This window comes from Pteropus alecto, unplaced genomic scaffold (assembly GCF_000325575.1).
Source record: "Pteropus alecto unplaced genomic scaffold, ASM32557v1 scaffold157, whole genome shotgun sequence".
NCBI classification, from domain to species: Eukaryota; Metazoa; Chordata; class Mammalia; order Chiroptera; family Pteropodidae; genus Pteropus; species Pteropus alecto.
In genome coordinates this window covers 2,056,229-2,068,512 of record NW_006440626.1, presented here as the reverse complement: position 1 = coordinate 2,068,512, position 12,284 = coordinate 2,056,229, and the positions used below count along the sequence as shown (strand labels likewise).

General features: G+C 57.7%; 1 protein-coding gene across 1 annotated transcript in view; it reads right to left on the bottom strand.

The window, feature by feature from the left end:
• Nucleotides 1-7,457: 7,457 nt before the first annotated feature.
• The window catches only part of SCUBE1 (signal peptide, CUB domain and EGF like domain containing 1), a 113,762-nt gene continuing 108,935 nt past the window's right edge, over nucleotides 7,458-12,284 (bottom strand). The window contains exons 19-21 of the mRNA XM_006917415.3: nucleotides 10,955-11,107; nucleotides 10,500-10,579; nucleotides 7,458-8,416 (exon numbers count right to left, since the gene is read on the bottom strand). Of these exons, the coding sequence (XP_006917477.1) occupies nucleotides 8,264-8,416; nucleotides 10,500-10,579; nucleotides 10,955-11,107 (386 nt within the window). The 3' untranslated portion in view covers nucleotides 7,458-8,263. The remainder of the gene's footprint in view (nucleotides 8,417-10,499; nucleotides 10,580-10,954; nucleotides 11,108-12,284) is intronic.

Here is a 12,284-nt window from a genome sequence, read left to right as displayed (position 1 = left end):
GCCTGGCCGTCGGAGGGGCGAGCGCGCGGGGCCGGGCGCGCGGGGGGCGCGTTTGTGGCCAGAGCTGCGGCCTCTGCGCACGCGCGCCTGGCGGGGGCGGGGCTTTCTCGCTCGCCCGCGCCTGTCCCGCGGGATGCCGGGAGGAGGTCCGAGCGCGGTCGGAACCGAAGAGACCCCCGGAGCCTCTCCCCAAGGGGAAACTGAGGGCCAGAGACAGCGCTGTGGCTGAGCTGCCGCCCCGGGCGCCGAGCACAGTTTGATGACTTGCAGGCCTCGGGAAGGAGGAGGGGCTCTCCGATACTTTGAGTGCTTCACCTAACTTAAGTGCTGTAAAGAAGTGGGCCTTCTCATTTGGATTCAGAATGCAAATTTATGCATTTAAAATTGGGAGGTTTTTCTTACCAGTTGAGCTATTGCAAAGGTGTTTCAAAGTGCAATTACAGAATTTCAAAAAATCATTCTTTGAACATCCTGAGTTTTCAAGTTCTTCTATTACTTCTATGGAAGTTCAGAGAGAGCCACCCGCGAGATATGCCTAAGTGGTATGTGGATTATTTTTGAGTTCAAGGCAACTGAGACCCTGAGGCCTCAAAGGAAAATTCTGCCCACGCCCCTCTATCTAGAGGAATTTGAATTGGGGGACTCGCCCATAATAAGGGATTATCAGAGATAACTTTTTTTTTTTTTTAAAGCCTATCTATAGGGTAAAGGAAACTTCTAATTACTTAAAGCTCTTTGTATCATTCTGCAATGACCCTTTGAAGCCCACAAGGCACTTTGCCTCGTAGGTAGCTCAGAATGTCTTACATAGTAAAGCCTATCTATAGGGTAAGGAAAACTTCTAATTACTGAAAACTCTTTGTATCATCCTGCAATGATCCTTCGAAGCCCACAAGGCACTTTGCCTCGTGGGTAGCTCAGAATGTCTTACACACCCATGTTCCCTTTGTCTCTGAACCTCTCATGTGTGTGGGGTCTCCTCATGCATGTGGGGTTCTCATGTGTACAGATGCATTAAATTCAGTTATTCCCTCTTGTCACTCTGTCTCATGTCTATTTGATTATTAGATTAGCGAAAGGAAGTTTCTCCCTCCCACACACTTCCACGGCCATGTGTTCCGTTGGCTTCCCGTTTGCAACTTTGCAATCATTGCATTTTGCTAAAAGGCTCAAAGGCTTAAGTTTTGTTGGGTGGTGCTTCAGTTGCTGAATATTCTTATGAAAAGTTTAAAACTGAATTTGAGCGAATACTCCAGTCTAGAGGACGTGTTCGACGTGGCTAAGACACTTAAATTGTATGCAAAGACAAACTTCCAAACTCCAGTTGGTGAGGGGCACAGAGAAAGACATGTTACTGCCACGCTCAAGTATTTTTTCGTGTCTGACATTGGCTTTGTCACAAAAAAATTGTATTTCAATTACTCTAATTATGAATACTTGTAAAATTTTGACAACTATGGTTTTTAATTCAATTAGTATTGATAAAGACTAACTGGAACTTTAAGCAAACATAATCTGTCAGGAGAGTCTATGGGAGGAGCTGGGACTTCTGGAAGTTCTTGTACTCTAGCTGCGAGACCGCTATACACAAGAACACTACGAGAACTCTGTTTATAGTAAAGCTTATGGTTTTAACTTCCTTTTCCCTTCTATAAATACTCCTCCATCTTGGCATACAGGCCAGGGTGTGCACGTGTCTTGCCATGTCTGCATGCACTCGCTTGCAACGCTATCTTTTTCCCAAATAAATACTTTTTGGTGATGAAACACCTAGACGTTATTTTTCAGTCAACAGTATAATTTTACAGCTTGTTTGGATGAAATTCTTAACCACATCTAATTCCAAATGCATGTCTGCTCCATGGGGTTATTACTTAGAAGGTTAGTACTGTGTCCCATCGAATTTCATATGAGTATTATCATCGCAAAAAAAGGCCTTCAGTGTTCAACTTTCTCACTGAGTTAGCTGGGTAGCATTCACAATAATGCTAGTTTTTCACCTCGGACGGAATGAACTTCCGAAAGCTTAATTTTGATCCCATGAATTGGATGAAAAAATTGGAACTGATGACTTTGATACAAATCGGCATCAACCGTGGAATAATTCCTCAGCCAGTGGATGTGCATGAGAAATAGCTCTTCGAGATGCGTACCTTGTTTAGAATATTAATATCATTTATACAATTGTTTTTTCTCCTGCCGAGTGCGTGACACCAGACTGTCCTCATTATTGAGGAGAATAGTTATTAGCTTGGTTGGGATTCTAAATTCTTTGAGAATCTGATGAAGGCCATGGGCTGTATTCCCAGAGAAATGCATGTGCATGTACGTGCAGGTGTGCACACACTAAGGGCACTGATTTCGCACCTAATTTTGAGGGGTCCCGGGTCCCCTGAGGCTCGCCGTGCCCATGACTCCCAGATGGAAGTCCCCGTGGACAGGGAGGGACGCCGCCTCACATTTCATAATGCCGGTCACGAGGAAGAATGAGATTTGAAACGGCCTTCCTTTGTGGTAGACCATTTAGGAGCAGGTGTGTTCCCTAACTTCGGGTGCCCTTCACCTTCAGATCTCAGACTTCCGCCGTGCCTTCCAGAACGTACTGCAGCACCTGTACTTTTCAGCGCTCAGTACAGCCAGGGGATTTCTGAAAAGCTTTTCTTTTCAGGTTTCAGTTACCTTGCTCCCCGCCAGCATGACCTCTGATGAATGAGAGAAAGGAGCGGTGTTTACGTTCATTTTCTGTTTATTATTAAAGTGATTTTCACAAATGTTTAAATACATGCATATGTACGAACATAATGAGAAAACAAAATTTCGAATATTCGAGGCGACTAAAAGAAAAACGTGGTTACACCGATAGTGTCACTCTGTAGGCGGTGATTGCCGAAGCGCCAGGACACTCAGCGCCGTCACGGAAGACCAAGGGCAAGGCTCGCAGGCACCAGGGTTCCGCTCTCTGGTCCCTTGGTCCCTCCCCGACCCAGCGATATGCAGGCATCCTGTGTCAAGAGCAATATGGACCGGGTCTGCCCAGACTGCGTAACGGTTCTGATCTCGGCAGAATCAGGAAGTTTCCCCAAAGATGTACGTGGCCTCTGGTGGACCGAACAAGAAAATACTTGGCGTCGACCAGCTTTCTCTCCCCCACCCCTACTTCTCACCGCCTGTCAGCTGAGGGACACCCACACTCTCTACTGTGCTTGTGCCTGGACTGCGAGAGGGCCTGATGGGGGAGGGGACACTCGGCATGCATCCGGGGCTGTGAGCGGGGCCTGGGCTGGACGCTGCGGCCCAGTTCACTCAGCGGGCTCACGTTGGAACGGAAGTGACCTGTCCACCGGGGCAGAAGGCAGAGGCCCCTCTTTCTCTGAGTGAAGTTTTAGTGCTTGTTCCAGAGGGAAGGACCCCAGTTACATCCGCACCCCTCCTCACCCGCTTGCCCTCTTCCTCATACCCCTGCCTCCGGACGCTCTGCTACCAGGGCTGGCCAACCTGCAAAATTCGGTACCGACATTTCAGAGAGACGTTTCCTACTTTGGGATCAGACGGGCTTGGTTCTGATTCTCGGTCCCATGAATTATAACTATCGCCTTGGGCAGGTCGCTCAGCTCCCAGTCTTAGGCTCCGCATCTGAAGAACTCGTTTAGCCCCACGTTCCTCCGGGGCAGAGGGATTTTGTGAGCAGACGGTAGTGGGTTGAGCTCAGAGCCTGGCCAGGGTGGGAAGGGGACCCCTGGCCCTTCCTTTTGAGATTAGGGGTGCACAGAGAATTTCGGGGGGTCTTTTCAGGGTCTGAGGAGGCCCCAGAGAGCAAAGCGTCCTGTTCTCTGCAGGCCACCTGCGCAGGGTTCTGGGAGGGAGCGTGTGGCCGTGCAGTGTCGTCCGTGCCGGGGCTGGGGGGCTGGCTCGCCTCTGCTGGCGCCCTCTCCAGGAAGCCAGGCAGCCTGGGTGAGGCTGACTCCCGCTTGTGCTGGCTCTGTGCCTGGCACACAGTAGGTCCTTAGGACTTACTCCTGGAAGGGCTGGCGGTCTGTGTGGGAGAATAGGAACTATTCACAGTGTCTCCCGAATGTCAAATCCTTCCGCCTTTGGCCTAAACATTGGCTCAGAAAGGCTAGGCTGCCACCATGTGTGTCGTTGGTGAAGAAGAGGGGCCTTGATAGAAGATGTGGTTTGCCAGTTTGACCGACTTCTAAGCATGGAGCTGGGGTCCCTGGGTGCCAAGAAAGGCACGTCCCTTGTGGAGCGCCTGCCGTGTGGGCACAGGCAGCAGGGCCGCATGTGGGCAGCCGGGCTCCCAAGGTCAGCAGCTTTGACCCGTGTGCATCTCTGTCTGCCGGTGGAGGAGGGCGGCCGCTTCGTGAGGCCAGGCTGGCTGCTGCTTCTTCCGATGTCCCTGAAATGCAGATGTATCCCCAGCTCTGTCCCCTCTGTGGATGCCCTCCATCCCCAGTGGGGGTCCTGGGTGGCGCTGGGGTTAGGGACTGGCTTTTCCTGAGGAGAACGCTGAGCTCTGCCCACCACCAGCTCAGCCTCAGTCACCTTTGTCTCTGTGACCAGGGGGCCTTTCCAGGGATCCTGTCAGTTCCCAGCTGTGGTCTCCCTGCCTTTATAGGAGCCTAGAACACGTAAGTGCTCGGCAAACGTCTGCTAAGTGACCCGACTTAGTTCAGTATCTTAGTCTTCTTCTGGGGGTGGCGGAGGTGCTGGGATAATTATTCACCCCCCCCAAAAATGTCAGTTAGGCACCTGCTATAGCTCCCACAGGTCAGAGGTGACCTTGGCTGCGTCTCTGGGAGAACAAGGGTTCAGGTAGGAAACGGGTTTGTGAGGTCGGGGAGAGAGGGTCTCGCAGGCTTTCAGAGTCAGCCTCTCTGGGCCATTGCAGTCTGGAGACTTTACGGGCTGGGTTTTGGTTCTACTTTATCTGCGTGTCCCAAACCAACGGAGGATGGCAGGAGGGAAAGCTGTCCTTGGGCCCAACAGCCTCCTCGAGCGTGTCACCATAGAGGTGGGCAGAAGCTGGGAAGGACCGTCCCTGGGGAGCCGGCCCTGGGAAGAATGATGTCACCAGCACTGGCAGACTGGACCTGGGGGACAGGGGCTGACGCTGCTGTTTGAGAGACTGGATGGAGAGCTCCAGGGGAGGGGACAGGCCAGCATGGCGTGACAGCTGCAAGGCTGCGGCTCAAGTACAGGGGGGAACTGGGGAAAAACGAGCCGCATTTGGGGAAGCAGATGGAGGGACGTCAACACACCCAGGGCTTGGCTGGCCACTAGCCCCCCGGCAGAGTCTTTCTCCTTCCTCAGCATGTTTCTGTGGAAGCAGAGAGTTCCAGGAGGGCCGGGGACGCGGGGCGGTGGCACGTCCCCAGGAATCATGTGCGGACGCCGTGGTCTCCCACTGCTGTCTTCGCTGTGTCTCCAGCTGGCCCAGCACGATGCTCCCCAGGAGCAGAACCGAGCTTATCAGAGCCTCTTGGCCTTGGCGCCTGCTTCCCGTCCTGGCCGACTGGGTAAGCTTTTTCCAGAAGCTTGTTCCTTAGCTCCTTCCCTTGAAGTTCACCGACTGACCAGCCACTGAGGGTCGGTGCAGGCCAAGGGCAGGCCTGGGCGGCCCAGATGAGTCTGGCTGTCATAGGGCCACGCCCATCCAGGAGTGGGGGGTGCACCTCTGGCTCAGCCCCTGCCCAGCTGGCTTCTTCCTCGGCAGCACGGGACTCCTGCACCCTGGTCCTCGGCTTCCGTGCTTCTGGACTCGTCGTGGGGATCTGTCCTTCCTGGGCCCAGCCCTCGCCCACCTTCTTTTCTCTCCCTCACCTGGAACCAGGTGGAATGGCCACCTTGTGTCAGCCAAGTCACTACTGGCTTCTACAACATGGAAACGTGGAGAAGTGTGCCGTTGCCTGGGGAGGTCCCCCAGGACCAGCAGGCCCTGAGGACTGGGGACAGCTCTGGGTTTAACCGGTGGGACTGAGGGCTGACGTGGAGATTCGGGACAGCCGCCCCTGGACTCTGAGTCCCTGATGTCAGGGGGCAGTTTGATTGGGGAGGGGGGCTGCGTGGTGACTGTGTGTGTTGCTGGCTACCTGGTACTCGTGAAGGCCGTGGGGACCTACGTCTGAGCCTGCCCCCATCCAGCTCTGCCCAGGGACACTGGGCTGGGTCTGACCACAGTGGCAGGAGGCCACAAAGTGTGGGTAGACTCCCACTAACAGGGCGGGTGGATTAGTGCGTATGGGGATGGCCAACTGCCAGAAGTCACCAACGAGAACGGCAGGAAGAGGTCAGAGGTCTTTCTGGCCCTCTCTGGGTTTTGGGGGAGGATTGAAACATACCCTCCCGGTACCCCCCATGCACTGGGAGCTGTTGCTGGGGGCTCGCTCTGGCGGATACTTGTCTGATTTCTGGGGATAACCAAGGGAAGACAAGCCTCTTTCTGGAAACTAAGGCTTTTAAGGACTGTGACCGGGGGAAGGGCAGTGTGGCCCGACGGGGCTTCTCAGCTGACACTGGCCACCTACCTACCAAGTGCTGCCCCTCCCAACTTGAGTTGGATTTCGGTAGAGATGGCACAGATGCCAGTTGGGCTGGGGACTCGCCGTTGCCGAGACAGGGAATGGCAGTGACTAATTCCTGAGTTCCAGGCTCTTTTGTTTGGATTGTAAAATTCATCATAACCTGCCTGTCATCAAGCCCTGAATCGCCGGAGACCTCACCCCCTTGCCGTCTCCACCATCCTCAGACGCAGAGGCTCCTCGTGGGGTGCTCGCCCCCCCGCTGGTCATCCTGGCTCCGGGGAGGAGGAGGCAACCTGGAGCAGGCGTGGGGCTTCGTCTTAAGACTCCCCTACGTTCCTTGGATTTTGAATATTCATTAGCCTTAAAAATACAGACCACTTCCTGTGCCCGTCCTGTACTGGGTAGCCAGAGTCCCCAGCAGGCAGGCCTTAGCATGCCTAGTTTTCTCAGGCTCTCTCCCAGCGCTGGCTTCCTGGCTGAGCAGGGCACCAGGCAATCGGGTCAAACTCCAGACTTTTCTTTTTAAGGAGAGGCTCAGAGAGGGGTAGCAGGGCATAGCAGAAGGGAGGCTGTGCTGGGAGCCGAGGCTCCGAGGGCCAGGCTGCCTCTTGCCCTCCTGGGCCACGCAGCTTGTGCTCGCGTGGGAGAGTCCTTGCGTCTGGGGGCGTCTGGGCACAGCACGGACCCAAAGCCATGGCCTCAAGGCCAGACACAGGCCCCTTCCGAAGCTGACTGCGGGGCCCCTGCACCCCAGGAAGGGGATCGCCATGTTCCATCTGAGGCCAACACTCCGGCAAAGCATTGCAGCCCGGTTCCCGAAGAACTTGTGTCCCGAAGGCTGTCCAGGGCCAGCCTGCCTTGTCCCCGGCCTCACGTACACAGAGGTGGCAAGCGCCTGGGGAAGCAGTTGCATTAGCCTGGGTGGCTGGCAGCAGCTAGGGTGGCCATATTTACAGTTGCTTAAGAGAATTTTCCTAATGTACCCACAAATAGAAGTATATTTTCATATATATTTATATTTATATATATATAATACTTAATTAGATGCTCTATCAAAGGAAAAGCACAAATCTACAGTTTCCTCGCCTAGCAGCTCTTTTCTGTCCCCTCACAGGACCCACGGGCCCTGACCACAGGGCAGTGGCGTCTTGGGCCTGTGGCCAGAGGAGTCTGCGGGTGTGGGCCCCTGCAGGCCTCAATACCAGCTTATCGAAGCCGTCCAGATGGCCTTGCACACCCTTCCTCCCGAGGCCTGGCTTGTCCTTTGGGAGATGGTAGCAGCCATGCTCCTCTCTCTCCTGAAGTGTCCTGCCAGAAGCACATGCAGTCCCCAAACGTGCTCTCTGCCAGGACCCGCCCGTGCGGTGGCACAGTGCCCCGGACCGGGTGGCGTCCACCAGTGCGGGCCCAGGACAGGGGACTCTCGTGTCCAGGAAAGGAACAGGCGGAGGGAGGGTGGGAGAGGCTGCCCTAAGCAATGCGCCCCCAGGGCGGGGAGGGACGAGGAGCGCAGGGCTGAGGTCCCTGCCGGGGTGTGGCCCTGCCCTCCACGGGAGTCGGCCTTTCCAAAAGGGCAGCCGCCACGGGGTCTCCCAAGGCAACAGGGGCGGGTGGAGCGGCCTCAGCTGCGCGGAGGGCGGGAGCCGCCCGGGGGACGCCCGCACCGGAGGTCGCAGCAGCACGAGAAGCCGCATCCCCGGACCCCGCATCCCCAAGCAGGGCGGCGGGCGGCACCCGTGCTACTTGTAGGGCCGCAGGAACCGCGACACTTTGGAGCGCAGCAGTTTGATGAAGGAGCGCGGGAACATCTCCTTGGACTCCTGGGCCGTGTACTTGAAGTAGTTCTGGGGGTGCGCCAGCACGTCGAAGAGAGCCCTGATCAGCTTCTTGTCCTGCAAGACAGGGCCGGGCCCGGGTGAGGCCACGGTGGGGCCACCCCGCCACTCGCCTCTTGGATGCCCAGCCTCCGCCCCCGCGGGGCCTGTGGGCCGTCTGCAAGGGTGGAGGAAGGGGGCAGAGCTTGGGCTGGCTGGTGGGTGTCATAACCCCACAGACTCTTGTCGCCATAAATAAGTTTTTGGTTTTAATTGTCTAATTGTTGTTTTAATAGTCTATCGGTTTTAAGTCTTGAGGTTCCAATAATACTCTATTTAATAAAGGTCCTGCTGCAGAAACAGAAAACAGGACAGCACGCTGGGAACCAGGACACGGAGCAGAGCCGGGTTCTGAGGGCCATTAGCCCCTTGACCTGGGAGGTGGCCCTGCCGCTCTGAAGTTCGGTGTTTCGTCTGTGAGCTCTGTCTGATCCCTCTGCTCAGGGCTGGAAGGGAGACCAACGCCAAAGCAAAGAGCCTGGCCCATGGCGGCCAACATGGCCCAGGCCTGTCCTCAGCTGGTGGTTTGGATGGGCAGATGTGGTCCACACTCAGCTGCCATCACTTACCACTGGGCCCTCTCTCAAGTAGGGCGATGCCACCCTGGGGGAGGCCCTAAGGAGCAGTGTGAGACTTGGCCATGGTCTCCCCGAGGGCTCTGGCAGAGCCCCCAAGCTGGGCCCGGGGAGGGGGCTCAGGGAGGGGCAACCACCATGCCAGAGACTGCATCTGTGATTATGGCCACATCTGCTGTCTCCGAGTTTGACGTGTCCTGCGGTGTCCATCCTGTGTGCTCAGTGTGGGCAGGAACCCCCGCAGCTCCTCCCCGACAAGAAGGACGAGGGGGGAAGTGGGGGGGGGCCAGTAATCACAGGACAAACCTAAACTGCAGTGCTGACAGGTGCTAAGGAGGACTTCATGGGACTCCGAGTCTGTGACCTGACCAGGACGTCAGGGTGGCCGCCCTGAGGACAGGCTGCCAGAGCTGAGAGCAGAAGGATGGGTGGGGGTTCACTGAGAAAGAGGTTGGGGGAGACTGTTCCCAGGAGGCCTTGGGGCCAGGCACAGGGAGTGTGCAGGTCCGAGAGCCCTGCAGAGGCAGGCAGGGGCCGAGGTTTCGCTCTGAGGCGGAAGGAACACTCTAGTTCTGAAGAGCTGCTCCCAGCTGCAGGGTGGGGCTGTGGGCAGAGGGCCAGGTGGCGGAGGAGGGGCGAGGAGGACAGAGTTGGGTGCTGTCTATAGGACAGACTGACGCGAGGCTAGGCCCACCCCCTGCTTCCTGCTCATCAGAGTCAGAAGGGCCCTTGAGGAGGGAGAGGGGTTCCCCCGCGCTCTGAGGCCTCCAGACCTCAGCTGGGTGCAGCTGCAGCAGGCAGATGTGTCACTCACAAACTGTCTCCTGTGGGCATGGGTGCCAGGCCCGGAGCTGGAAAGGCCCAGCTCTGTGAGCGGCTGTGATTTCTCAGCGGAGGAAGTAGGGGCTCAGAGGGCTTGCCAGGGCCACCCAACTGTGACAGCTAGAGCAGAGTCACCCAGCGGACTGGCCCTGCCCTGCCCTTGCCTTCTACGCCACCTCGGCTCCCAGGATGGGTGCTGTCTCCCTGGAGGCTGAGCCCAAGCACGACCCTGGGCTGGCTTCTTGTGATGCAAACCCAGGGCCCTGACCTGGCTGGTGTGTGCTGCCTGATGGCCATAGACCCCCTCAGTGACAAGGGAACTCTGCTTCTCAGGGCCATGACGGGATGAGGAGGGAGTCAGCCCAAAGGAGGGGCTGGATCCCACTGATTTTAAGATACCACTCTGTCAGACGACCCCCACTTCACAGATAAGGAAAGTGAAGCTGAGAGCTGGTCAGGAACCTGCCCGAGGCCACGTCACCAGGTCCTGAGCTGACCCCACCAGAGAGCTCTTCTCAGACCTCCTGTCTGGAAGGACATAAGCCTGGCCCCCCCCCCCAAACCCCCCGACCTCCTGTCACCTTCTCTCCTGTCGCCACCCTCCCCCCACTTCTCCGGGGCCCGGGGGCAGGGGTGGCCCTGGATCGTCACAGGCCCCTATTCAGGGATGACACGGGCCCTTTCCTGTAAAGAAGCTCACTTACTTTCAAAATTTCCTGGTGGTTCTCCGAGGCGTACAGCCGTCCGTCCCGCACGATGTCTTCTATCAGCTGCTGGTAGTCCTCTGCCGAGGCCGGGGAGGGAAGGTGCAGGGCTCCAGACCGCCTGCCGCCCCTTGCCTCCGGCCTCTCCCTCCCTGCTCCAGCTATAGGCTGCTCTGCCTCCGAGCCTTCCTGTCCTCCAGCCAACACTCGACCTCGAGGTTCCTCGAGGTGGCCAGAAAACCCCTACTTAACTCTGAAAACTCTCAGAACCCAGTACCTCGCGGAGAAGTCCGCAGATCCCACTAACGGCCCCCTCATCTGTACCTCGTACCCAGTGTGGGCCTGTCCGTCCCTCCCACCCCACCTCAGGCTGGAGCTCCCTGGCCAGGGATGTGTGATCCATCCCGTGTGCCCAGGGCCAGCCTGGGCCAGGCACGCAGTGTGGCTGCGCGTACCGTCGTAGGTGACATAGGGCACTTGGAAGCCTTTGCCGCTGTTGCCTTCGTTGGACTTGAACTGGACCCAGAGCTTGCGGGAACGCGAGGTGAAGGCGATAGGCCGCTCGTAGGTCTGGCAGGTCTCGTAGGTGGTGACAGACGTGGGCGAGGCTGGGGACGGGGTCACGCTGTTGGTCCTCACCTGGCCCGTCCTCCCCGCAGTCAGCTGCCCTGCTCTTCCCTCTGTCCCCACCCCAACCCCAGTTCCTACTTGACCTTCTGAGACCCGTTTCCCTGCCCCTCCTACAGGAAACCTCCTTGCCTGCTCCAGCTGCACCCGCCATGTTCCCACTCCGCTCCGCTGAACCCCCTATGACAGCCCCTCTGCACAGGGTTGTCACTGCTTCTCAAGGACAGGCCTCATGCTTGCACCCAGGGCAGAACCTAGTGGGGCAAGTCAGGCTAGGTGGCGCCCCCTCCCTGTGGGCACATGGACAAGGCCAGCCTCCAACCCCTGGGCTGCCTGGGATGGCCAAAGGGGGCCCCGCCTCCTCACTGCTCCCTGGGGAGCCTCCCTTCAGGAGAAAGATGCTGGTGCCCCTAGAGTTTAGCCCTGTGGGCAGACAGTGGAGGGGAGGGTGCTGGTGGCTGGGGGCTGGTGACGGCAGGGAGAGGTGGTTCCGCTGGGCCCTGACTGGCCGTGGGACCCTGTGCAGCTCCGGGCCCTCTCTGGCCCCGGCCCTCCCGTTCCCACACTTTCCAGTTCATCAGCTACACTGAGCGGGTGACGGTGACAAAGGCCGAGCGAAGCAAAGGGGCACGGCCTCCCGCTCCCAGGCCGGTCCCCGTGTATCAGAGACAGCCTGGGCCCAGGTGTCTGGTTGGCTGTGCCCGCCTGTGTCCTCTGACGGGAGCATGCTCCCTGTGGGCACGGCCGCCCGACAAGAGTGTGAGGTCCCTGGCCTAGGCACACCGTGAGAGATCTGACACTGTCCCTGGGGCGCTCAGGGGCATCTCTGCCTTCCTTGCTGCCATGGCCATCTGGGCTCACACTTGTCCTGGCCCAGCGCTCACTGCCCAAAGTCTCACCATGAGCCCCTGACAGGGCGGCCAGCCAGGAGGCTGGAGCTCGTGGAGGGGAAGGGACGGGCTGTCTGACCCTGGGAGGCTGTTGTGTGCGGGCACGGGCTGGCCCTTCTCCCCCACCCCAAGCCTCCGAGGGAGAAGGAGGCCCTGCGGAGTAGGCGGCCGCTCCTGGGGTCTTATTCCCGGCGGTGGGACGCCTGGGCTGAGACGCTGAGTGCTGTAAAGCCCCACTGTTGGTCAGAGCCTGGGCCCCGCCCCCGCC